The 25,600-nt window shown below is 50.7% G+C and overlaps 10 protein-coding genes across 10 annotated transcripts; 5 read left to right on the forward strand and 5 right to left on the reverse strand.

The window, feature by feature from the left end:
* Nucleotides 1-425: 425 nt before the first annotated feature.
* Nucleotides 426-2,474, forward strand: ALTATR162_LOCUS5263 (uncharacterized protein; the record flags this gene model as incomplete). Its single annotated transcript, XM_043312882.1, has 4 exons — nucleotides 426-452; nucleotides 506-724; nucleotides 779-1,819; nucleotides 1,875-2,474. 4 exons carry the CDS (start codon nucleotides 426-428, stop codon nucleotides 2,472-2,474), a joined length of 1,887 nt encoding a protein of 628 aa, XP_043168817.1.
* A 473-nt stretch (nucleotides 2,475-2,947) lies between these two features.
* ALTATR162_LOCUS5264 (uncharacterized protein) lies at nucleotides 2,948-4,213 on the forward strand (the record flags this gene model as incomplete). Its single annotated transcript, XM_043312883.1, has 3 exons — nucleotides 2,948-3,003; nucleotides 3,055-3,194; nucleotides 3,243-4,213. The coding sequence occupies 3 exons, from the start codon at nucleotides 2,948-2,950 to the stop codon at nucleotides 4,211-4,213; spliced, it is 1,167 nt and encodes a 388-aa protein (XP_043168818.1).
* A 595-nt stretch (nucleotides 4,214-4,808) lies between these two features.
* ALTATR162_LOCUS5265 (uncharacterized protein) lies at nucleotides 4,809-5,996 on the forward strand (the record flags this gene model as incomplete). The annotated part of the gene is made up of 1 exon (XM_043312884.1): nucleotides 4,809-5,996. The coding sequence occupies one exon, from the start codon at nucleotides 4,809-4,811 to the stop codon at nucleotides 5,994-5,996; it is 1,188 nt and encodes a 395-aa protein (XP_043168819.1).
* Nucleotides 5,997-9,100: 3,104 nt separating this feature from the next.
* ALTATR162_LOCUS5266 (uncharacterized protein) lies at nucleotides 9,101-10,312 on the reverse strand (the record flags this gene model as incomplete). Its single annotated transcript, XM_043312885.1, has 1 exon — nucleotides 9,101-10,312. One exon carries the CDS (start codon nucleotides 10,310-10,312, stop codon nucleotides 9,101-9,103), a length of 1,212 nt encoding a protein of 403 aa, XP_043168820.1.
* A 284-nt stretch (nucleotides 10,313-10,596) lies between these two features.
* On the reverse strand, nucleotides 10,597-12,195 carry ALTATR162_LOCUS5267 (uncharacterized protein; the record flags this gene model as incomplete). The annotated part of the gene is made up of 2 exons (XM_043312886.1): nucleotides 10,597-11,556; nucleotides 11,602-12,195. 2 exons carry the CDS (start codon nucleotides 12,193-12,195, stop codon nucleotides 10,597-10,599), a joined length of 1,554 nt encoding a protein of 517 aa, XP_043168821.1.
* A 412-nt stretch (nucleotides 12,196-12,607) lies between these two features.
* On the reverse strand, nucleotides 12,608-14,017 carry ALTATR162_LOCUS5268 (uncharacterized protein; the record flags this gene model as incomplete). The annotated part of the gene is made up of 1 exon (XM_043312887.1): nucleotides 12,608-14,017. One exon carries the CDS (start codon nucleotides 14,015-14,017, stop codon nucleotides 12,608-12,610), a length of 1,410 nt encoding a protein of 469 aa, XP_043168822.1.
* A 926-nt stretch (nucleotides 14,018-14,943) lies between these two features.
* On the reverse strand, nucleotides 14,944-17,977 carry ALTATR162_LOCUS5269 (uncharacterized protein; the record flags this gene model as incomplete). The annotated part of the gene is made up of 3 exons (XM_043312888.1): nucleotides 14,944-15,652; nucleotides 15,702-16,199; nucleotides 17,046-17,977. The coding sequence occupies 3 exons, from the start codon at nucleotides 17,975-17,977 to the stop codon at nucleotides 14,944-14,946; spliced, it is 2,139 nt and encodes a 712-aa protein (XP_043168823.1).
* Nucleotides 17,978-18,899: 922 nt separating this feature from the next.
* ALTATR162_LOCUS5270 (uncharacterized protein) lies at nucleotides 18,900-20,150 on the forward strand (the record flags this gene model as incomplete). The annotated part of the gene is made up of 1 exon (XM_043312889.1): nucleotides 18,900-20,150. The coding sequence occupies one exon, from the start codon at nucleotides 18,900-18,902 to the stop codon at nucleotides 20,148-20,150; it is 1,251 nt and encodes a 416-aa protein (XP_043168824.1).
* A 677-nt stretch (nucleotides 20,151-20,827) lies between these two features.
* Nucleotides 20,828-22,435, reverse strand: ALTATR162_LOCUS5271 (uncharacterized protein; the record flags this gene model as incomplete). The annotated part of the gene is made up of 5 exons (XM_043312890.1): nucleotides 20,828-21,057; nucleotides 21,110-21,343; nucleotides 21,387-21,609; nucleotides 21,986-22,027; nucleotides 22,085-22,435. 5 exons carry the CDS (start codon nucleotides 22,433-22,435, stop codon nucleotides 20,828-20,830), a joined length of 1,080 nt encoding a protein of 359 aa, XP_043168825.1.
* Nucleotides 22,436-23,452: 1,017 nt separating this feature from the next.
* On the forward strand, nucleotides 23,453-25,118 carry ALTATR162_LOCUS5272 (uncharacterized protein; the record flags this gene model as incomplete). Its single annotated transcript, XM_043312891.1, has 2 exons — nucleotides 23,453-23,479; nucleotides 23,541-25,118. The coding sequence occupies 2 exons, from the start codon at nucleotides 23,453-23,455 to the stop codon at nucleotides 25,116-25,118; spliced, it is 1,605 nt and encodes a 534-aa protein (XP_043168826.1).
* Nucleotides 25,119-25,600: the final 482 nt, after the last annotated feature.

Raw genomic sequence — 25,600 nt, forward strand, 5'->3', positions numbered from 1 at the left:
CTTGTGTCACTGCTTGCCAGTGGTGGTTAGCAACTTGGTGAGGCTTGAGTAGTCCAGGACATCTCGGCGATGCGGTGCGAAAAGAGCATCGTGCAGTACCTATCGCGCACGCCCCGAATGCCTTTCTGGGGACAACAGCCGTGGTGGCAACGCGTTTGCTGATGGGACGACTATCGTGAAGGAGTCGATACGATGCCTATCCCTGTGCCTGTGTGCGCGCCTTCCTTATCGGGCCTGAAGCTGTAGAGCACGACGCTGGACCCGTGATTCGCGTGCTCAAATTAAATGCACCACCACCCACTCTCTTTTGCTCGCCAGGGTCTCTCTTCTCCTCACCGCACCTCATATATCATACGTCGGCTGCTCTGTCCGTCGGTCAACCACGGTCCACCTCTATCGCCAATCTATACAGGTGTACGCACATCATGCCTATCGGTGACGCCGGTGAAGTTGTAAGTGATACTGCCTTCGCCCTGTAGTCCATACATGCTAACACACACCGTAGCAAGCCGTTGGCTTGGACCCTGCTCTCATTGACGCCTCTGGCGACCCCACGCGCAAGCACCCCGAGCTTCACACGACTGCTGCGCCAGCCTACCTCCACTCCGAGGGCAAGGCCACGCTTCAAGACAGCTACATCGACGAAGCTGATGACTTCCCTACCGACGAGGAGCTTGCCACGCTTCGTCGTGTGCCCGCCAGGATCCCATGGAAGATTTTCACTGTATGCAATTGCCATGTAGAGCGCACGTGAGGCAGATATTAACTTCATCTTCAGATCGCTTTTGTCGAGCTCGTTGAGCGTATGAGTTACTACGGAACCATTGCTGTATACTCCAATTTCATCGCCAAGCCCCTCACTACTCCTACTGGAGCCGCCCTCGACCCTGATTCGGATAAAGCTCAACCTGGTGCTCTCAATCTCGGCAAGCAAGTCGCCTTCAGTCTGACCACCTTCAACGCCTTCTGGGTCTACGTCTGCCCTCTTTTTGGAGCATGGATCGCTGACACCTACCTTGGTCGATTCAAGACCATCCTGTACTCTGTCTTGGTTGCTGAAGTTGGTCACTTGATCCTTGTTGCCTCAGCTGCGCCTAAAGTTCTGGAAAACTCGAAAACGTCACTCGGTGTTTTCATTCTCGGACTCATCATCATGGGTCTTGGAACTGGAACTTTCAAGCCCAACATCGCCCCCCTTATCGCCGAGCAGGTTCCTCAGGAGAAGATGCGTGTTGAGACTCGCGGCACTGAGCGTGTTATTGTTGACCCTGCCGTCACTGTCACCCGCATCTACAACTGGTTCTACTTCTTCATCAACATCGGTGCCTTGGTTGGTCAAATCAGCATGGTCTACGCTGAGCGATACGTCGGTTTCTGGCTCGCCTACCTGATCCCTACCATCATGTTCATCGTCGCTCTTCCCGTACTCATCTTCTGCAAGAAATTCTACATCCTCCGTCCCCCGAGTGGTAACGTCATGGGCCCTGCTTTCAAGCTCCTCTTCAAAGCTCTTGGACGCGGTTTCAGCATCAACCCGGTCAGGACATACAAGAACTGGAACGATGGTAGCATGTGGAATGCTGTCAAGCCCTCCGTTCTCGGCGCGGCCGCACCAAAGTGGTATAACTTCGATGACGCCTGGGTTGACGAGGTTGCTCGTGGTTTCGCTGCCTGCTCCGTCTTCTTCTGGGTCCCCATCTTTTGGCTTGCATACCGTCAGATGGACTCCAACCTGACCCAGATGTGCGCCACCATGAAGCTTGGTGGTGTTCCCAATGACATTCTCTCCAACCTCGACCCCATCGCCATTATCATTATTGTGAGTATTAACGAAAAAAGACAGCGTTAGGAAACCGTTGCTAATCGCGTTACAGGTGCCCATCATGGACTCCCTCGTTTACCCCTTCCTTCGCAAGCGCGGTATCCGCTTCACACCCATCAAGAAGATCACCGCTGGTTTCATTCTCGGAGCCTTCGCCATGGTCTGGGCTGCGGTTCTCCAGCATTACATCTACAAGACTTCCGGATACTACGAGACCCACGACCCTGACTACTCCACTGATATCACCGTCTGGGCCGTCACCGGTGTCTACGTCCTCATTGCCATCTCCGAGATCTTCGCTTCCGTCACTACCCTGGAGTACGCTTTCACCAAGGCGCCCAAGAACATGAGGTCGCTCGTCCAGTCCGTCCAGCTCTTCACTACTGCCTTCTCTGCCGCCATCGCCCAGGCTTTCACCCCTCTTACCGCCGACCCCCACATCGTCTGGAACTACGGAAGTGTGGCCATCATCTCTTTCGTCACCGGTATTGCCTTCTTCTTCGCCTACCGCACCATGGACAAGCAAGAAGACCAGCTCAACTTGCTGCCTACTGGTCACCTTGGTACGGAGGCTCAGGCTACCGATATCGAGAGGCGCCAGAGCGTCAACGAGGAGAGGCGCGCTAGCCTTACTGCTCAAGAGAAGATCTAAGCGGCTTACGTCTAGACGTGTGATGTATGATGTTGTGGTTCGATTAACGAATCACTGTTGAACGATATACCCCTCCCAAACTTATTGGTTACTGCGCTTAGGAGGCTAGATACATGGTCATGGGTGTCGGTCGCTGGATGCGTCGGCTACTGCATCATGGCTAGCTTACTTACTTTAATGCCAAACATTCACTTTATATCTATGATCCCACAGCTTCTTCGTGATGTTGAATAAACAAAATAGGATTAAACGTACACTGCATACTTGCCTCGGCGCTGGCAAAACAGTTCGGTGCTGTCACAATCGGCCTTGGCGCTCAGGACACGCGTCCTAGCGCGTCGCACCAACGCCAGCCCCTCAGTTCATCTTAAGCTATTCTTGCACACGTTATGACACCAAACATTACTTTGTGGTTCTCGCTCGGGCACTCCATATCATAGACAGCAGCCTTTGCAACAATATCTCCAACCGGAATGTCGACTAATAAATCCCCGACCGCTCGTGATGAAGCCGCCGCACATCTCGAAGTGTACGGACTCTCGTAGCCTAATCAATCTGTTTCGAAGCTGATCATGCTTAGCTTCCGTCTAGACGACCTCCCACAGGAGCTTCGCAACCTGATCTATGAATATGCCCTAGAGCCGAAGGTCATATTGCGGCATAGTTACTTGTGTGATAGATTCCCTGGGTACCATTTACCCAATGTTGATCCTCATCCGGGTATGAAAATATGTTAATGCAAATCTCCTGGCGCCGACTAGTTCACAGAAGATATCGACAACGACGATGATGGCAATGACGACGAATATTATACGTTCGAAGATTTTGTGCTGTATGGAAATGAAGGGTCCTGGAAAGATTACAATCTACAGTATCCAAGTGTGGCCGACCTCGCTGCAGTCTTGACATTCAAGGTCTTGATCTCAACTCCCCTACTCGCCGTGTCTAAGGCTACGGATGCGGAGGTACAGAAAGTACTAGACACTACCAAGGATTCCTGGATACAATACTATCAGGAACTGATATCAGCGTCCACACATCTACATCGGATTAGATCACCAAGTGTAGCTATCATTGACCTGTGGTCTTGCAGCGAACTTATTCTAGATAGTTATGCCTCCAGTTCCATGTTCTTCTTGCACAACCTTCCAGACTCGCTGAAATCATGCACTCGCCGGCTGGTTATTTGTAGTAGCCTCTTGGGCGCCGATGACGGTGATGCTCGTATAGCATGGGCCAAAGGAAAAACAGGTAGAGGTGGGGCCTTCTTTACCAACTGGATTTCCGACAATCTACCTAACCTACGTACGGTGGCGATCAAGATACCAGACAGTTCCGGGGGCATGGAATGGAACTGGAACCCGGCCTCGGACCTTTTGTGCGAGATGCTCCAGCATGGGCGTCTGGATACTGTGCGGTTCTTTTACAAAGAGGATCGCGAACACACGGAGACAGACGGTTCCTCTTTCAGGCACGTAACGCTGAGCGAGTATACTTACGAGGGGCTAGAAGGATTAGATGATTCATTTTTGAGCGGCGTTGAGGAATCCATATCATCTACTTCAATCGTATCCGAACTATGGCGAGACCTAGGAGTACGCCGTGTTGTCAAGATCACGGGGTCGCAGGCACGCATCGGGAAGGAAAGAGCATATTCCAAACCTCAAGGATCCTCGACAGACCGAGACCAAGTCGAACGACAACTGCAACTTTCACGCGCGCGACCTGGCAGCGCATAACACAGCCACGAAGATCACTCGTAACGTTTCGTTGTAGCGAGAAAAGCTGGACAATGAGCCGCAGTACTAGGCTGCTGCCTCAGTAGATGCTCAACATCCCATGAATGTATCTGGGGAAACGTACAAAGAAAATTCGTCACGAATTTGTGGTACTGCTTATATACTTTGGTATGATTGGTGGTGTACGCTGCGAACCGTAGTTGAGGCGTGCAACCATGGTACAGAATATCTATTGTTTTCAGGCACCAATACCTCGATCTTCTTTCCGAACATATATATTGCTTTCAAATTCCCCTAATATTCGAACCGATAACCAGACACTCTGTTCTACTTCCACTACAGTAGCGGGCAGCATTTAGACATCATGGCTCTCACATTGATCCAACACTCGCCCCAACTCGAAGCGGATCAGCTTTGCTACGGTATCAACAGTTCACAACACGCCTCTACATCCACAATGTCGGTTTCAGCCTGTTTTAGAGATTTTCCATCTCTTCCCCCATTCTATTGCACCGAACCCTGCTCATCACTTTCAACATCCACTTGGCTGCCGCAACTCCAAAGTACAGATAAGACATCGTACTTGATGCAGAAAATGGACGCACCGGTCATGTCTCATCCAATGTTACCGACGAAGCTGAGGTCATACATCGAAACCCAACTGTACCAAGATCTCACCCAGTCAGCTCTCCTTCAACACTGGATGAAGCGTATCGGAAGCGACATTCCGCTTGGCAGTGCTGCTGCGGTCGCAGCGCTTCAAGATGCTGTCATTGTAGCTCTCGACGCAGAGTGGTTTGAACATGATGATCAATTCATCACGGAACTCGGCGTCTCAATCATCGACCCGCGTTTCATCTCACAGCCAATCCCCTCATCACCATGGAACATTCTCTCAAGTATTGAGATCCACCACGTCCGGATTAAAGCACATGCCCATTTTACCAACAAAGACCTCTGCAAAGGATATCCCGAGGCCTTCCAGTTCGGCAATACAACCTTCATCAGCGTGGATGAAGCAACAACCATGCTCCGCCGCGTCTTCACTCCCCAAGACGAATACGGCAATCCACGTCCAGTCATCTTCATGGGCCATGCTGTCGATAACGACTACGAGATCATCAAATCTTGCTTTGGCCTTGATCTCGAGCAACTCGGCACCATCGTCGCTACAATCGACACGCAAGTCCTCGCCGTTGAACATGAGCTTGTCAAACCATCCCGCAAAATGCGCCTCTCAAACTTGCTTGCCAAATATAACATCGAAGAGCAGTATCTTCACAACGCAGGCAACGACATCGTATGCACGATGATCGCTGCTTTCCTCATGCTTTGTCCCACACCCGAGAACAAGCTTCTCACCAACAGACTCCGCTACGCAGATCTCAAAGCTCAACTCAGAGCAGCCGGGCAAATCGCCATCAACGAAAAACGAAGTTACGGTGTGAAACGCTTCTGCGAGAAATGCGATTCGAATAATCACACAGCTCCGTTTTGTCCTGTGAGGGTCTGGCGCTGTGAGCATTGCATGAAGAATCCACTTACGAGGGATGCGGCATTTACGCACAGTTCTGAGAAATGCGTAAATACGGTCAAGCAAGCAGCGCTTTTGAAGGCGCGGAGTAGTATGGGTTATGGATCTGGTGGCACGAAGCGCTCGAGCAGTCCGCCTAATGCATATGCGGTGCCCTGCGAACACTGCATTGAAAGTAGGGATCCGAAGCGGTATAAGAACGAGAATGCGTATTCACACAGAACTGGGGAGTGTTCTTGGCCAAAGTAGAAAATGAACTAAACTCAAGATTCAATTCGTCTTCTTCGTGACCGCGTCTCTTCGTTCTTCGTGTGTATGGGATATTGGGAGAGATATTAGAAACCCTTCCATTACTGAAATGATTGGTCTGATATTATATTTGCGTGTGTGTCGTGTACGTTAGCTCATAAGATAGGTATCCACCCTATCCACTGGTACATCCATGACGCAGAGGCAACGAACCACTCACAACGTTCGCAACCCACAAGATACCTAGGTAAGAAGACCTGATCGAATGAGCGATATTTCGAACAGCCTTAAGACATTATTCGCGACGTATTTTGTTGGGTGGGAAGATACAGCGCGCACGTCGTCGCTTCCTGAACGCGTTTACCTTTGCTCTCTTCGATGGATACGTACTTTCCCATCTTCTATATATCGCATCTCATCTCGGTCAAGACTTTGAATACTTACTCTCTCGCGTTAGTAACAGAGCGGAACCCAATCCTCCTTCCTGAATCTGGCCGCACTACTGCTGCGTCCATGTAAACCCCAAATAACCCTACACGCCCGTCTGCCCATACAGGCCTTTGTCGAAATTCGCAAATGCAATGGAACATCAGCATGTCTATCACACCATAAATTCTCGACATTGTAAGCATAGCGAGTGGCTCTGAAGTTTATTTATTGACTTCGTAATCATGTTCTCGGGTGGCTCGATGAGCGTCAAAGTTTCAGCGTGTTCTGTTGCTGCCGCGCGTTACATCAACGGGCACAATACCTCAGTGCCATCCAAGACTATGCCTTCACCTCAGTAAAATTCCAGACTATTCCCTCAGAATCCCACTTCGCAATCTTCACCCTCTGTTCCACACCGTTCTCTGTCTCCTCTGTATGTACAGCTAGGGGAAGTAGCTCTTCTTTAACTAGCACCAATAGAACATATCCACCTTCTGGCCGTTTCCGTGGACATATATATTCCCAATCATTGTGCTTATCTACAGCACAACGAAGCCACCCCCGATTATCGTAACCTAGATATCTAGCACCAGGTGGGTCCTGAAACCCTAGCCATCCTTTCTTTTCGACGCACCGCCATCTGTATGTGCCAAGGCCTCCCGGTTTGTCTAGTATTATCTTCCCATTCATCAATGTGATGACTTGTCCGTTCTCATGAGATCGAATAATGAAAACACGACCGGGCCATGGAACGGAAGATTGTGAATTTTCGCTTTCCTGCAAGTCCTTCATAGTGTTGTCTGAGGTTGTCGATGGCGTGCAGATAGTAGAAGTTTCGGACTCAGTAACTGGAAGGATGATGGGATGATTTTGTGCCATGTTGCACTCGATTCGGCGTTTCTTCGCTTGCTTTGTAGAGAATCCGATGAGGGGACTGTACTAAATACTTCCACTAGCGAGGATAATACGGGACCGTGGTGAGCGTCTTGAGATGGTGGGAACAGTTTAATGGTCTCTTCAAAGAACTACACAGCAATATTCATGATGCTTTGATAGTTGGGGAGGTTGGAGTGAACATGATGCGCAACGCTGCGGGCGCGTGGTTGATTTTCGTGGGGTTGGCAGGGTTCCTTTGGCAAAGGCGGCAGGTTTCACGCTTGGACCCGCCACAGCGACGCGATGCCAAGCTAACCTGTTCATTCCCCACTATGTGTTGGCTATGCATGACTAGCCACATATATCAAGAACATCAGGATCCAAGACGATGAAGAAAAAATTAGAAAGCCTTTACCTCGGCTCCGTACTCCGAATCAGATGACATGACAAGAATGGGGAATCCAGGAGCAAAAGGTACAGAAGATGAGATGGACATGTCGCATCTGGCCACGTAAAGAGCCGGGGATCTTGGGAGTAGACAAGATTGCCGTTTTCAGACTGCAAATTAAACTTCAGGAACGTCGTCTTTGTTTACAGACCTGATTGATCCGGGACTACCGCGATACAATCACCAACGCAGGTAACGAATCTGCCATCGCGCTCGCCCAAGAAATTTTCTCAAACGCGAGATTTGCCGTTACTTCACTACGAGTCTCGAATATCAATGGCCTCTCCAGGGTAACATTGGTGAAGTTGGGTTTGATCGAGAAAGGTAGGGAATGGGCGTGAACCTCAGCGTGTTTCGAAAGAAGGATTTATTGATGAGAACTCGCCCTAGATGAACCCACTTGCTCAACCAACGCCTTTACCACGCCCCAATACTAGAATATCTAAAACTGTAGAACGTACCATATGCGAAGATCCAATACGATAAACGTTTACAACGAGGAAGCCCTTTGATGAAGCTCAAGAGCGTCAACCTGGAGTGTATGCATTATCTGGCTAGTTTCATCCAATACCTCCTTTCCAGCTCCAAAGACACACTAAAAAGCCTAGGTCTCGATAATATGTTGCTAGGTTTTGACACCGGTTTGAGATACAACAGTCTCCTCCACAATATTGGAAGCAGTTTCCCAGAGCTGGGGTATTTCGATGTTGACCCTTAGAGATATGGGTATTGGGGCCTTGTATCTCTTGTTTCCACGCACGCGAATGCCAGAGGAAACGTGGGAAAGAGAACTTAGAGCCTACGGTTTGGCAGATGAGAGTATCAAGTCCCAAGGACTTAGTGCTGATCATGCTCTTCGGACTCGAATGCGGAACCGGCTTTGAAAGTCGCAGGCTGCTTTTTGAGTCGATGATTCAGTGCTCGTCCCAGTAGATTGTCGAAACGACGGAGGAACATGTGTACCCAAAAGGACGCGAGGATCCTCGACTAGAAAGTAATGATAATTCTCCATGTGCTCTCTGTAGACATCGGGGTCCTTCTGGTAGTAAAGCTAGATGCGGTGGTGGTCAGTCCGTGCGTTTGGGTAGGTTGTCTGATCTTACGCATCAATTCGGGCTATTGGGTCGAAGTTGCCGAAGTTCGGACGTTCATTCATCATGGCGTGGAGGACGAGAGGATGTTTGTCAGTGTAATCCCAGGTTTGGAAAGAGAATCGAGGGTAGCATGAGTCAGTGACATGGACAAAGCTTCTCGTCCATCTGGAGCTCAAACGGTATGTACGGTGCGGTGTTTGTTTTGTTATGCGAAGAGTGGATATCGTTCGTTACATAACGACGCTAGATACCCTTTCCTACTTGCTCCCCATGATCTCCTCCATCCACGGATACACGGTACTATTCGCCTCAGGATACCCCATGTGCAACCTCTGCTGCATGAACCGCATCTCCTTCGGACTCCCGTATTCCGCCAACAACATACTATCCTCAATTGGCATACACCCATCCAACATACCATTCACAAGCAACAGCCTACAGCTCTTCATACCTTGCGCCACCACAGCCACACCCTCGCCTTTACCTGAGACGAGAGAGAATTCATCCTGACACTTCTCTTTCATCTCTTCGAATGACGAGTAGCCATATTTTTGCGTGTAAGCTTGTTCGAGGCCGAAAGGATATTCATGCTTGTCGATTTGCTCGAGCCATTCGCGGCCGATGTAGTGGTGTGTGCCTGCGCCGTGGCCTACGCTGCCGATGAGTTGGGTGCGGTGAGTGTGGGCGAGGCGGATGGCGTAGTAGCCGCCTGCTGAGAGTCCCCATGCGATGACCTTCTTCTCGTTGAGGTATGGTGTTTCTTTGATCCAATCTAAGATACTGGTGAAGAATCGGTCAGGTGATAACGGGTCGCGCTTGTTGGCTGGACAGTCGACAGTGGTACCTGGGATGTCGCAGATCACTGTCGCCCAACCGCGATTGAGATGTTCCTGTGTGCGCTCGGTGTTGTCTGGACGATGGCCGTCAAGGCCTGTGATTAACAGGACTGTTGGGAATGGGCCGTGTCCTGTGGGTTTGCGAATGTACAATGGAATCTTGTCGCCATCACCGTTCGAGGCATGCTTATGCGTTACCACGGCCTCCTCGAGTGGAATGTCCCACAGCTGTGCGCCGCGGAAGTAGACTTCCTTCTGCTCCTCAAAAACCTTCTTCTTCAGCTCGGTGCCGATGTATGGAAATCTCGCCAATCTGTATACAGCGTTTGCGTTCAGGTATAGCCTTTTCGCCGCCTCCTTGTCTTTGCTTTCCATATCCTTGGCTTCTTTCGCTAGACGTTGCGCCGTTGGCAAGAAAGCGTTGGTGTATGCATCGTCATAAGGGTCATTGACGTTGTTGTTGATGAGATGTTTGAAAATGGGTTCAAAGTCTTCAAACTTTCCATCGTGGAAAGGGTAGACGCCTTTGGTGCATGGGAACTTCCAACGTTGTTCCCAAAGTTTCTGAATGCTGCTGCGGTGCCCGTAATCCTTTGTGAAGAGGTCGCCGAGGATCCAATTTCCGTTAGGCATGATGTGAATAATCTGATCGCAGGAATACGCAAGAAGGTTCTCTAGGTAAGCTGCCAACTGTATGCATGTTGTCGTCGTGCATTCGTGCGTCGTATATACCACCTATTTCGGGATCGGCGGGGCCGGCTCGCCGTTTCAGACCCGTCCGGACGGGCCCCCGCAGAATGAATTACGGCTCGTTGGGGACCTGAACTACCAACGTACGATGAAGTTGAAACTAACCGGTTAAATGGTACGGGAGAGTAGCGAAACCCTAGGTCAATGTACAAGGATGCGCATTGTTCTCAGGGAAATTCTTCCACCTCGTCCTCCTCTCCTTTGCGTTTGACGTACTCTCTCAAAACGTGCACTAATCTCGACCTACCCTCTCTCCTCTCGAACACTTGTGCATGATCTACAGTGGGCCACCATACCGTTTCTAGACCACGGCCTCTCCACTCGGAGTCCTTCCAGGTTCGATCCTCACCCTTAAGGTCGGCACCATTTAGGTACTTTCCAACCGTCTCAGTGTCGACTATCAAATCCCTGCCACCAAGACTGACAGTCACATCTCGGTCTTTGAGATCCTCCTTCCATAGTATATTTTGTGCCCAGAAGAACTGACGAGCTAGCGTTTGCGCAACCATCATGTCGGTCGAAGCAAAGTAATATAGCTGGTGCTCATTCGCACCTTTTGGCCTGCGCGCTGTGAAGTTGTATGCCACATCAGGAAGATGTAGTAGAAATGTAACAGGGTCGACAAAGACCATCGGTCCGATCTTGGCAGCGGTGTTGGGGTCTCGAAGAAGGTGGGTGGAGATGACAGAGCCGTAAGAGTGACTTGCCAGGACGACTTTGTCGAAAGCATGGCGTTCTAGGATCATGTTAATCTGCCGGCAGATGTTGTCTCTGTCGGGAATCGGCCCAGTGATGCGAAAGCTGACAGGCATGATTTCCACTGCAATGATACCGACCTGACCGTCTTCTGCCGCAAGTGGATCGTGCTTGTTGATCTCGTGCAAGAACTCGACGTATGGATGCAGGCCGATGCCGATGCCGTGTACGAAAAGAACTGGTAGTCGCGTTCTTGAGGTATGTGGTCGGTACCAGTAGCTCATGTCCGGTGCAGAGGAGATGGTGCGCGTGGTGAAATTGGCAAGCCGTGGTGGGAAGGTGGCCAGCGAGGAGCGAAGCGGGGTGCGGAATAGTATAAAACCATAATAGCGCAGACGAGCGGCAGTGAGGGTGTCGACAAGCATCACAATCTATCGTTGTTAGAAGATATAGCGGGAATAGATCATCAGACATACCATGTACCACAGAAAGGGCCGATGCGCCATATTGACTTGGTCGATAGTCAACCGCAAGCTCTTTGCGCTGCCCCAGCCAGGCTCCAGCTTCCTCCCAAGCATCGTCTCGATGCCATCCGCATACTCATTCAGCTCGTCATCCTCAGCGTTGGCGACCTCTGGGTGTGCCTGTCGTCTCTTCCTCCGCTCTTCATCGCTCTCAGTGCCGCGGTTCAGCAGCGCCCACGAATAGAACTCGCGCACATTTTCACGTCGTATCTCGCCCGGTCGTGCGCCCAGAAACCATCTACTGATATAGTATTCTGGGTGTGGTATCTTATCCCAGCATCGCCAGAATAATTCCTTCCTCTCCTCTTTCTCGAGTGGTTGTGGGTGTTGGGCCGAAGCTTGGAGCGCGCGCTTGCGGGGTAGGTAGACAAGCAACCAGAAGGCGGTCTCTACGATGCTCCACGCCAGTAGAAAGCGACGAAAAGCCGAATGTGGGGGTTCTGCGATGCTGAAAGAGACCCAGAAGATGCTAAAAGGCGTGATTGCGCGAAACCCGAGGATGCATGTCCTCATAAGCAGGTACTTTGGAACCGTATTCTCGATCATGGCGGTCGTATGCTATAATCGGAGGTATTAAGTCAACCGCGTTCCCTTGCTGGGCGTCGCAGTTGTGTTATCCTTATCATGGTGGGAGTTGTTGACGGCTACACGGCAGGGTTGCGGCTTACAGCGGCCACCGATGACGCGGTTGCCTGCTACGTTCCAAGGTTGCCTTAGTCAGCCGCGCATCACATCACGTCTCTCGCAAGCAACACCGTATCCGGCATGATATACTCTCAGCTCATATTGCTTGCATCTATGCTAGACCCAGCGTATCTTCGAGGCATTATTAGCCACCTTCGAACTCCAATAATGACATGACACCCTCCAGGCCTACCCAGAACGCCTGCAAATAACGGCCAAAACCATCTGAAGACCCCCTTGCTACGCGCAATCCTCAACCCCAATGGTAGCCACTTTATCCATCTTGTGGAATATGTAGCCCACCACTACCCCTACCAAACGAAGCATTGCCGTAACCACCCTGACCACCGCGTCCACCAAAGCCCCTGGAAGGGTTTCCTCCAGGGCTATGTGGGACGTATCCCCGTCCGCCAGGAGGGCTATTGTATGGCAAGGTATACTGCTGTGGTCCACCAAAGTTCGGAGGAGGACTGGATGAAGGCTGAGTGCCACCACGTGCCATGGACCGAACCCGAGAGTTGGACATGAAACCTCCACGAGCAATGTTCTTGACCTTGGGCCTCTTGAGTACCCGAGCAGCAGCATCCTTTTGGCGTCGTACAACAGCCTTCTTGTTGGCTACGCATAAACAATGAGCGGTGACGTGTTCAGCTCCGAGTTTGATCTCGCACCCGTTCTCTTCACATTCGTCGCAGTGAAGGTCGGTTGCGACACAGTCTGCCTTCATATGTCCGACTGTTCCGCATTTCCAGCAGTACTTCTCGACACCACCAAGGCTCTCATCGAAGGTGATAACGCTATAGCGCTCGAGATCATCGGCAACCTGCTTCATGCTCTTGCGAGTATCCGTCTTCCATTTGTCTCCACCGAGCGCGATCTGGAAGGCCGAGATCAAGGTTCGACCCACATCATTCGCCGCTGTGTGGGAGTCACTATGCTCGAATCCAAGCGCTTCTACGAGGCGCCTAAGGCCAATCTGCTCGTTCCTCGGCATCAGCCAGTAGCCCTTGTCACGGGTAAGGATTTGCGTGTCGATGTAGCGTACTACAGTGCCAATCGGATCCATATCAAAAGCGATTGCTTTTAACTTCAGGTTGTTCTTGTCATGCCCTACATCGTGGCCAAGAACGACGATTGGGTGGTTACCTTTCAGGCCAGGAATACCCTTGATTGGCTGGATGAAAAGGTCTGTTAGGATCTGACGAGCCTCTTCGAAGGTGACGAAACGGCCTTTACCAAAACGGTTTCCATTGACTCCGCGCGAGTCGGGGTTCTGGTTCGGGAGGTGGGAGGTCTCAATCGGGCGCAAGAGATAGAACCGAGCCTGCTCCATCAGGCGTTCTCCGTGGTAACCGAAATCTCCAGTGCACGCTACTTTCAAGACGTCTTGCCGACTGAACATAGCAACACCGACCTCAGTCGTCTCATCGGTGTTGGTGCTCCAGTGTTCGCAATCCAGGCAGATCACGATGATGTGGTTCGAGATTTCCTCGGCGATGGCGGGGATATTGGGAACGAACTTGCCTCCGATGCAGTGATACCATACTTCCAGATCGGTAGCTTCGTTGAAGCGGCCTTCTAAAGCGACGATGGCGGGGTCTCGCAGATCTGGCGTCGTCGTCGTTGTTGTTGTGGATGGAGAAGCGGTAGCGGGAACGGGCGCGTCCTGAGCGTTGTTGGACATAACGATGTCACTCGAGAAATGTGCAGCGTCGGGGTGTGGTAGGTTTTCTGTGGCTGTGGGTGTATTTGGTGGTCTCTCGTGCGGAGGGGCGGTCTCAATTCGGTGATGTCGCTCGGGTTGAGTTCCTGGTCGCGGTGTGTGATCGCGGTTGAGCAAGAGAAGTAAAGACTGCAATGGAGACAAGGGGGGCAATTTGTACGGAGGGGAGAATGCAAACCTGCACGCGCCCACTGATAGGCAAGGAGAGTAAATTCCTGGCTGACGATGAGCATTGATCGTGAGTAATCTCGTGCCTTGACCCGCCCCGCCGTGCAAACAGAGTCGCACTGGCGAGGCGAAGGTGAAAGTGAAAGAGGAGGAAGAAGTCTGACTGTATACTTGTAGTTAGCACACAGAAGAACTACAGCAACGATGGGGTACTTATACAGCGTCGACGGAGTTTACGTGGTGTTGCTGATTATGGGCAGAGGTAAGTCCACACGGCTATGTCCGTTAGAACATGTCAGGGGACTTGGAGTGTGTGGCCTCTGTAAGACCTCCGACGTCGTGATACAAAACCAAAGGTTCCTCATTTCCTATCCTCGCGCTTGCATACCGACTTTTCACTTCTGTTGGTCAGTCTATGCGAATCGCGCCGCTCTGGAATCTGTCCTTGAACCATATGGCAGCATCACGTCACGATGTCGAAACTGGCAAGCATCCATATGAGTTTGTTCATCAGTTTCGAATCATTAGACCATATTTATAACTTCTACCACTAACTGGAGCACCATTGACAGGCTTCAACCCTGCTCAGGCAAAAGCCAGAAGTTCAAAGTACTCCCTATCATACCAACAACATTGCAAGATCATTCCACGAAAACACAACCAAGTTAATCCAGTATCAAAGACTCGGATGTGCCAATTTGATACCCTCTCAATATCTTTTACTTTCCTCCAAGGTTCAGACCAGCAATCACGCTTGCAACATGCTCAACGGTCGCAACCACCTCAGGCCCACGCATCGCATAAGAGATACAGCACTCCGTTCGATGAGTGCCTGCAGTCTGCTTACGCTTTTCGATCTGGGAGGTAGCACAGTGGCTGCATTTGACCTTGGCAAAACACCGCTTGTTGCGATATTTGTCTTTAGTGTGACCGTATTTGCCACAGCGAAGGCAGTAGAGATCGTTACCCCAAGCCCACTCTTGCAGCTGGCTAGCAATTTCAATATCGTCAACGACCTGCTGCAAGCCGCCATCTCTTGGCTTCAGCTCTTCAGGAAGGACCATCTGAACAGCGGCAATCAACGTCATAGCCGCGTCGTTGCTAGCGGTATGGGCATCCCGATATTTGAAACCACAGCTGGCGACGAGATTACCTAGGCCGATCTTGTTGCCGCCGTAAGAATCGTATCCGCACTCCTTAGCCATTTGCTGGGTGTCGATGATCTTGACCACCGTCTCCAAAGCCATGGCGTCGAAGCCCAGCGTGGACTTTAGCATCGCCATATCCCCATGGAGGGCATGACCCAAGACCACGACGGGACAGAAACCTAACTCCGGCTTCTGGTGGTCGATGGGCCAGGCGAACATTTCCTTGAGCATCGAAGCGGCTTCGAGCTTGGTCAAGAAGCGAGTCTGACCGAAGCGGTTACTAGCATATAATTAAATCATGTTGATTGGAATGGAAGAGGTCTACTTACTCGTCGGGGTTACCAACACAATACTTGATATTGAGGAGATGTGCGTTCTCCAAGATACGCGCATGGTAGAAGTAGACCTGCTTGAGCAGGTTCTCTCCGTTCATACCAGCCTCCTTCAGCGTGCGCATGTCGCGAGAGTCGAAGGTTGAAACGCCGATTTCAGTGAGGGCGTCATGGTTAGCGACCCAGTTCTCGGTGTCGAAGTTTACGACGATTATATTGTCGGCGATGAAGGGAACGCCTTCGAGCTTGGAGAGACCAAGACAGTGCGAGAAGACCTCGCTTCCGGTCTTCGAGGTCAGGGCCAACGCGAGCTGTTGGATCTCGGAAGGAGGAGGGGAGGGGGATGATGAGCTGCCGTGGTCTGGGCTGACGGAGCGAGAGAGGTCTGAGTTGGACATCTTTTCGTTGTTTTGAAGAGTTGATGTTGTAAATCTTCGTTGCCGCACGGAACTTGAAGGATCTACGAGAAGGGTTGGTGGAGGAAAGGGGGACTGGCTGAAATATAAGTGATAAACTTGTAGAGTGATTGATGTGCTTCTTTCGACCATGATTGACTCTACAATACCAAGGCTCTGTGAATGATATACAGTGGTGGGTGCGACGAATAGGCTAGTGCTATACAGCGGGGGTTCAAGCTAATCGCCAAGGGTGAATGTAATCCATGGTGCTGCCTACGTGCTTTGACGTATGACTTTATCAGAGTTTTCTACTTCAAGCAAGTAAGAAGGATGATGCTGCGAATTGCAAGTGATATTACTAGATCGCCATACTTTGGTAGCCTTCGACTGGTACTACCACGATATGTAGCGAGCAGCAAGCCACTCACGACTTCCGCAATCCGCAACCCAAATGACAACTATACCAGAAAACACCTTATTGTCAGATTCGATGTTATTAGTAAGATCAGGGAGGTCGAGCCCTGGAGTTTTCTGCACTATGATTGAAATTCTATGGGGGGGCTAGATACCAGTTTGCCAATGCGGCTAGATTCGACATTTGCTTACTTTACAGACTTGTGTACATCAGTGCGCGCGACGGCATAGACAATGGAGTAGAAAGTAGAAAGCGAAATGGGTAACCATCTGATTGATCAAGCGAGATGGGATTTTGTGATTATGGAATAGCACGCAAGTACTTTACCACGGGCAAACCTCCGCCATATGCGTGTACATTGAGAAATGGTTCCTTGACTTGGCGCACTTCGTACATCTGATCGCGGATTGTAGCAAGCCACAGGCGCAGCGCCGGTGGTCATGTCCACCGCACTGTGTAGAAAAATTCTCTTTACCCCATGTAGGCAGGAGACTTTGGCTATGAAGCATCGTGAGGTTGACCACGGACCGAATGCTTTCCTTCGCCCGCGGAAATCTCGGGTGCATGATGATCTGGACAACGTCGATAAGGGTGTATGCAACACGATCAGCGGCAGTCTTCGAATTCGGGTAATCGATCCCGAGGTCGTTAGTCAGTTGCAGTAACGTGATGGGTTCGTCGCGCCAGCCGAAGCCTTGCTCTTGAGCGACGCTTTGTGCGCTTATCGTTGCTACAATGTTCTTCCAGATTGAAGGGTGGCATCCGAACATATCTTGAAGAGTTTGAAGCTGCGGTTTGTCGAAGTTCAGAAGAACAATAGGACCGAGGTCGCACTCGCCGCACTCCTCGGCAACGTACTCGTCTCGTACGAGATTGTACGTTAGTGGTGTCGGCTCCGTCTTGATGCGTCTCCTGAAGCAGTCTTCCAAAAACTCACCCGCTTCTGCTTCATCTACAAAGCGTGTGGTACCGAAGTGGTTGTCTTCTAACTTATTGGGGTCTGGCAAGCAGTTCGCAAAATGCGCGTTACCCTGCAGACGCAAGTGATGGTATGCTACACTGTTGAGAATGTTCACGCTATGTGGTCCCGGCGACAAAAGATGATGTCGCATACCCTTTCGCTCGAGAACATGTAAGCCAACATCCAGTAGACGAAATGGTTCCCGACTCAAAGTGCCGCACTTCAAAGCGATTAGCACAACATGTTCCGCTAGTGCTGGAACGCCCGGTTTGTCAAAGCCTAAACAGTATTTGAGGATTTCGGTATGACTTAACCCTTCGAAGAATGCAGTAACGCTATCCATACGGAAGTTGTCTGCAACAATAGGTGGTTCCTTTCTATCCGCGTGCGATGTAGCTGGCAAGGCGTCTTTAATATGCGATTTTCCCCATTTGTTTGCGGGTGAACTATAGAGCGCGCTTGCTTGAATTAAAGCATCAACTGACGGCGTTTGACCCATGTCGTTCTTTCCTAGGGTCGTATGCTTCTAAAATGTGATTTCCGTCCGATATATTGAAGGCTGAGTTGCAATGCGTGTAGCTGTTCTACATCTCAAAGTATTCGTTGACCAATATATGGGGGAAGAGAAATGTATTGCACGCAGAACTGTGAATTTTTACGACCAAACGGGTGACCGTATATTGCGCGGTGCTGTGGATCAAAGCAGTGTTACCATGGATGCAGTGCTCGGTGACTGACGCTGGGTGAAACCATGATTCTAGCATCTCAAAAGATATATTCAGGTACTCAATGATTATCCTAATCGGGAGAGACAACTTTTGTCGACGTTGAAAGGCTCGAAATCAATCGCAAAGTCTGTCTTTGGGGCTGCATTAACGACACAGCTGTGCGCTGCGTACTGCCGTCGGCCAAGTCCTGGAGCAGAAGAGCTGGCTACTAATCTGATATGGTTAAAGAAACACGACCCGAAATTGTATCTTTTCTCAGCATTTCCATGCCGCCACGAAACGGAAGTCCAATACACGGTGTATGAAGAAGATGTCATTTGTGGAAATGCAAGCGTCAGATGAGGAATGGAGATTTTGGGGTGATGTCATGGGACCAGCCACACGTGGCGGGCCGTGCGCGCTGTCCAGCTTCCACCCCTGGACTGTCGTATCGCCCGCCGTTTCTTCATTCTCATACTCCTGCATGTACAAATATCGTATCCCAATGTTCTTAGCAATTTCGAACCCTTACTCCAAGGCAGGATTTCCTTTGTATCCTTCTACTGTACCCTGATTGAAGATCGGCGGCTCCACAAGCTTCCCCGCATTCCAGCGAGTCAGGCCATCTCCACGTGTTCGCAGCGAAAGTTGCGAAGTAACTCGCGCATGGATACCTCGTCTTCCCTCTCTCGTATCGATACTTTAATATCAGAGATGCCAATGGATGAGGACAGTAAGGCCGCCGTCCTATGCGATAGGTTGAGCACATTGCCCGATGAGCTGCTGCTCCGTATCTTCGAGGCGGTCGGTTGTATCTCCAGGCGCGATCTTTGCAACGTATCGCGCGTCAATAAAAGATGCCACCGCCTCAGTGATGCCGTCTTGTATAAGAGCATTCTTTTCGAGACTCCAGAATTTCACCTCACGTTCAGCGAGTCGTTGAGCCGTCGACCGCGTCGTGGTTCAGCCATCTATGAAGTCAAGCTGGCGTATCCTTCCTCAGAGCTATCGCAGCTGGCGCTCGACGCGCCTGTCCATGGCTCATATCTCGATCCCAAGACTTCGGACAGCTTATCTCGAACTTTATCTATTATGTCGAATTTGGAGAAGCTCGATATATCGGTTCCCGACGTGCTCTTACACGGTATCGGTACCTTGTTCAATGGACCTTTCGACCTCGCCTGCTTAAAGACCTGCTCACTATTCTACCAGTGCGCTAACGATGCTTACTGGGACCTGCGCGAAAACATACACATCTTCGCTCATCCTACGCTGGAAACCTTGACGATCCGCAGAGCTAAGCTAGACGAAAAGGGTTTCGATCACATCGAGCGGCCGCACATGACAGCGCTCAAGCAACTACACTTGATCGAATGCGACATTAACGACGACTCCCTCGGTGATCTTCTCGAACTACCTGAGGCACTTGAAGAATTCGTCATGACGCAAGCGGAAGAGCCTGAGCCAGAACTGGAAGAGAGCTCTGACAACGTTGGGGATTACATCCTGGCTGCCCAGTCACAGGCCGAGTTTTTGAAGAGCATCACCATCGATCACCCGACACTTACTGGGCGCAAGGTGCTACGCATGAGAGAGTTTGCGGCGCTCAAGACACTGCGTCTGAATTGGGATTACCAGCTATTTGGAAAGTCGTCTAAGAAGCCGCGTCTTCATTCAGTTGGTCTTCCGCCGGTGATGGAGACACTCGAGTTTTTCAACGAGCTAGGAAGTGATACTGAAGTCACAGACCTTCTTCTGGCTACTATTGAGCAGAAAGATATTGTCGCAAGAAACTGGAAAACCATGGTAGTGGTGGAAGGCGAAGGGGGTGTGTCTCGAGAAATTAAAGATGCGTGTAAGACTGCGGGTTTGCGGTTGGATATCATTGGCGCCATGGACGATGAGGATTCTGATCTGGATGAAGATGCTGATATGGAAGATGATTCTGAATCGGAAAGCGAATAGACTATTTCTCGCTACTTATTGGAATACTATTGCTTTTGTAACGCTACCGCACTGGCGTTATTACTGCAATAACAGCGTGTATCTGCCCTTTGCAATGATCTTCACATTTCTGCCTTTGCCTGCTTTTCTACCTGACCTTCCAAGCGCCTTCCGCCTCTTCAAGCGTCTCTTCGCATCTCTTTCGTCTTTTGCATCGTCCCCATTTACTCTATTCTTTCGCCTACTGCTATCCCTCCAACCCTCTACGTATAACCAAATCTGACGCACTACACAGACTGACACTGTTGCCATATTGTCCGCCTTCAGTTTAACATGCGCAGCAGGGATGTAGGAAATTCGCGGCCGTGGGATGGATGCGAGAAGGCTCACTGGTAAGCTGGCTAGGCGCGCGAGCGCGGTAGTTGTATTGTTCATCATATGGAGGTTGTCTGTGGTTTAGGGTCTACGATGAGAATGGCAAAGCAAGGGCCTTCAGTGGGTGTATGATATATACGGTCCTCAATACGTGTCTCTAGATCAAGGTGTCATGCGTGGTGGCAAGGTCTTGAAGTTTTCAGCGTATTATTAGGCATCTATATCCAGCAGATAAGGGTATGAAATATTGTAGCCCTATCTATAATACCTGTAATTTAACGTTTTGCCGGCAGCCAGATGGTTCTCAACTACGGAACGTAGGTTCAGATGACGAAGATCCCCCAACCTTGATGTCCACGCGGTCCGCCACCACGACTTCCACGACCGCCTCGACCACTGCCGTAGTTGCCACGCCCATGACTCCGACTTCGGCCTTGGCCTTGATAATCAGGGCGATAGATATTGACCCTGCTCCGCATCTTTCGAATGCTGTACTCTACGTCTTCAAGGCGAATGACAAAGTCGCCTGCAATCGCCATCAAGACTGAGACGTCTTCAAGTATGTTATTAGTACGATTCTCTTTGGGACTTCGAAGATATCTTACCTTCGTCTACGTTATTGCCGGAAATCTCATTCCTCTCATTCATATGTCTAACCGTAAAGTAGACCGCGTCTCGCTTGTGGGCGCTGCGTGTGAGGTCCGTTAGACGGTTTAGCGCTGTGATGAGGGAAAGACTCCAATAGTGGATATCCGGGTCTGGGAGATACTGGATTGTAAATGGTGTAGCCGGCGAAAGAACACCCCAGAAAAGACCGATAGACTTAGAAGACGGACAATCTTGGCCTTGGTTTCTGAAGGGAGCGCGCTAAACCCGTGGAACGTGGGGTGTCATCAATGATGTAGTTCTCCGCTTCGCCATCCGCCTCGTTGTTCGGAGCTTCTCCGCCCTCCATTCGAATATTATCTGTGATGTTGCTGTCTCCGTCGGCGGATACCGTATTGCCAGTGATGGGATCCATGGGGTCGAAAATGGGGATGTTGCTGGCGTCAATGAGATCCCTGTTGTTTGCAGGCCTGGTATTGATTTGTTGTCGAGAGTAAAACTGATTGATACAGCGATAGTTCTCGTCGAGACTGATTATAAACAAGCCAGGAGTCGATGCGCGAACGATGGAGTTCTAGTAGTGATGGACCGTGTATACGAAGACTAGCAATACGCTAATCTTGAAGCCCCAGGGAAGGGATCTCTCATTGCGGTAGCGAGACAGCTTTCGTCTCTGCATTGCAATAGAATGTCTGCTCCGGAGTTCCGTAGGGACGGCTTCTTATTATATCGGCACGGCGTTTGTCGTCTGCGCTGAAGTAGCACTGGTGATCTCTATCACGATGCATGAACTCCTGACATCTTCATTCGGGTGTCACAATACGCTCTCATTATTTCTGTCTCAGAACTTTTCCATTTGCATCGTTCACCATTACATTCGCAGGTAGTTCAACGGGTTTGCTGTCATCGAATTTTGGCTGCAACACGTCAGCCCTTAAGTTTTCATCAGATATTCCAACAATGATGGCACCTACTGCTGCCATATACCCATCCAGCTGTTGCGCTGGCAGAGGCTCAAGTCTCCCGGTTCCCTGCAACTCTAGCGGCCCGGTGTATCCGTATTGTTGTTCGTTATGCAGCTCTGCCGGTAGAGGTTCCTGATCATTGCTTGGCGCACCTGCCGGCGCAATGTATTGAGCCCCTACGAATGGCGTGCGCTCTTCCTGCATCCTGCGCATAGCCCTTTCGCGCCTCCGCTGTTTGCTACATATTTTGAAGAAAATGATCGTGCAGAAGATGCCGGAAAGAAATATGATAACGAGAATGATGATCGCTACAGTGCCTTGTAACGAGAGGTCGGCGGAGCGACGCTCGAGGGGCGGCATGTCATTTGGCGCTTGATCGGAATCGTGAGTGCGGTCTTGGAGTACGAGGGGTGCGAAAGGATCGAAGTCGCGAATGTGTCACTGTGCAATGGGGGCCTGAGGTGTACTTAAACTACTCATACCTGGAGGAGGCCGAATCCGAAACTCATGCATGCTGGGGCACAGATCCCTTGCACTGCCATGAATGTGATGGAGATGCGGGCGTATCTTGGGGGCCTAAATGGCGGCGCGCGAGGCTGATTCGCAGGTGCCTGAGCAGATCGGCCAACCCAATCAGAAACGACGGAGTTTTACGGTCGAAATGCACGAGGTTGAAGACCCATTAAAATGACCTCTATAGAGCACTTTGGCGATGGCTTTTGGAGGCTTTCCACAGCAGAACCCGTTCAGGATTCTTCTGTTCCGTGGTTCGTGTTGCGCTGACCGAACACCACCTCCTGATAGTCCAACATGTAACTCTTGACCCGCTTTCCGACATCAACAAGGACAAATGACAATGTTCAGACTTCGTAGTCGTTATTTCACAGAGTTGTGAGGTTGTTAAGAGTTCGGCGGTAGATACGCTTGAGCCATACAGCGCTTGCATTAGCGTATACTAAATCGGTGGATGACGCGCGATTCGATCCAGGACGAGATGACGTCTAACATCTGACCAGCGCGAAGAATTAAGTGAGCTTGCAAACTGGACGTCGCGAGCTTTTCATCTTTCCTATATTGACGGTCGCCATGCTGCAGCAACGGTGAACAGTACGTTATGCGCCAAGCTCGGCTGTATTTTCCCCTCCTCCCACGGTTTTCGCGACTACGCGCCGACCCTGTGTCACAACACCCCACGCACTTCTCACTGTGCGACCGCCTATCGGACAATTAATAAACTACAATCCGCCTCGTCACATCAAACGCGCAAGCCTCAAGAAGGGATACCTGCGCGACAAACCCCATCAGTTTCGAAGTCCAGTTTGAGTATGCACTCGCTGTACAGACACTTAAGAAGACGTCAATACTACAAGAACCAAAATGGATGAGGACCTGCGTCTTCTCGAGGTATGTGAGAGAGCGAGACAAAATAGTCGCGAGATGTCGCTAACGGCAATGCTACTCACAGCAGGAGTACTGCCCAGCAATAGACCCCACACTACTTTACACGATATACTCGGACTTTGCGGGGGAACCAAACGCAATTGACCTTACTAGGCAGTTACTGGAACCCCTGAAATTGACAGCCGAGGCGGAAGCCCTCGACTTTGACCCATCTGGCAGTAGCGGAGGCGCTGTCCAGAGTAGCCCAGACAAACACAGCACCGATGCCGACTCCAATGCCGAATCGTGGACGACGCAAACGGTAGCGACGGATCACTCGACTCTCTCGAACGACTTCTCGACACTTAGTGTTAACGGACGGTCAGGGAGCTCGGAAGGGTCATTGGAGGATGGGTACTACAAGGACACTGAACAATTCGACGTCCCAACAAAGGAGTTGTTGCTTGCCGAAACCTTCCCTGGCCTACGTCTTGCGCAAGTGACGTATACGCTGAAGAAGTGCGGATACGATTACGATAAAGCGACGGATGAACTGCTGAACCAAGTTTTCTTCGATGATAGTAGGAGGAGCCCTACTGAAGAAGGACCAGTTGCGAAGGGTATTGATGCGTTTTCAGAAGATCACCATGTACCGCAAAAAGGCAAGAAAGGCAAGGGCAAGAAGAAACAGAGACTGTCGCTCGAAGCGGGCACCACTCACTTCGTCGAATCAGATGCGCCGGCGAATCGCTGGCAAAGTACAAGTCGCGACGTTGACTTTATAACATCACGCACAGGTCTGTCGGCGAAGACTGTATCGTCACTTTACCACGCGAACGGAACATCTCTCTCGGCGACTGTGCTAGCAATCGTAAGAAAGGACATCGCTGAGCACAAGAAGGAAAGTCAGCCCGATGCTGCATTGGTGCAAGATGCGATCACACTCAACGAAGCCTTCCCATCTATGGACTTGGAGCATGCCCTCGCCATAGTACGCCTTACTGCCCCATCAACGATAAAGGCCCAAGACTTAGCAAAGTCCCTCACCCAACAACTTGCGAGCGAGACGGGCGGCAAAGGTGGCATCAAGCTCGACTTACGATACGCTCCCGTCGATCTATCCGACCCTTCCGAAGCCACTAAACTTCCCACCTTGAATCCATCTGCCCGACCGCGCGACGCAGTCTCCACCGCCGCTGCTCGAAACGAAGCATTTGGAAAAGCATCTGGCGCCTATCGTAGGGGCAAATCCACCCCCCTCATGCGACAAGCGGCCGCATACTACGCACAAGAAGGCCGGGACCTAAATGCCAACCTGAAAGCGATGAACGCAGCCGAAGCCGACGCATTCGTCTCGCAACAATCTGGTCCGACATATCTTGATCTGCATGGTGTCACTGTGGCAGATGCAACTAGAATCGCCAGGCAACGAACACAAGCTTGGTGGAACAGTCTGGGCGAGCGGAGAATACCAGAGTGGAGTGGGGCTGGCCGGAGAGGCGGTGGTGAGGCATATAGAATCATCACCGGATTGGGCAGACACAGCGAGGGTGGAAGAGGAAAGCTGGGACCTGCAGTGCTGAAGACGCTAGTCAACGAAGGCTGGAAGGTAGAAGCGGAGCCCGGAGAGCTATATGTCACAGGCCTGGCAAGAAGGAGATAATGCGAGGTTGGATGTTTGCGCGGGATTTTATGAATTTCAGCAATGTACAGGCCTCGACGCTGTCGGAGTGCATACGACGATATCAACATATCACTAGCATACTCTAGCGATATAGTGAAGCGTTGCAATTAAATACGACCAACTAAGAAACCAAGACAACCTCTGTGAATACAAGACTTTTGGCCCTCACTCCTCACTCCTTCCAAAGGTGAGGCTAGCGGTGCGCTAACATCTAAGCTTCTTGGAACCCCACTTGCCATCCACTACCTGCATCTTCATCTTTATTGCCTCAGACCAAACTGATCCCGAAACGTTCAACAACATGTCAAAAACGCTCTCGCACATGGACTGTCACAGTAGTAAGGCCGAACCTGAGATCTGCCTTAGTTTCGAAACCAAAACACGCGTTTTTAACCGGAGAAAGAACGCGCCAAGTTGTTGTTTCACGGGTGCTGCGACGGAAACAGCAACACCATCATTTG

The sequence above is a fragment of the Alternaria atra genome (assembly GCF_907166805.1).
Source record: "Alternaria atra isolate CS162 genome assembly, contig: 25, whole genome shotgun sequence".
Classification (NCBI taxonomy): Eukaryota; Fungi; Ascomycota; class Dothideomycetes; order Pleosporales; family Pleosporaceae; genus Alternaria; species Alternaria atra.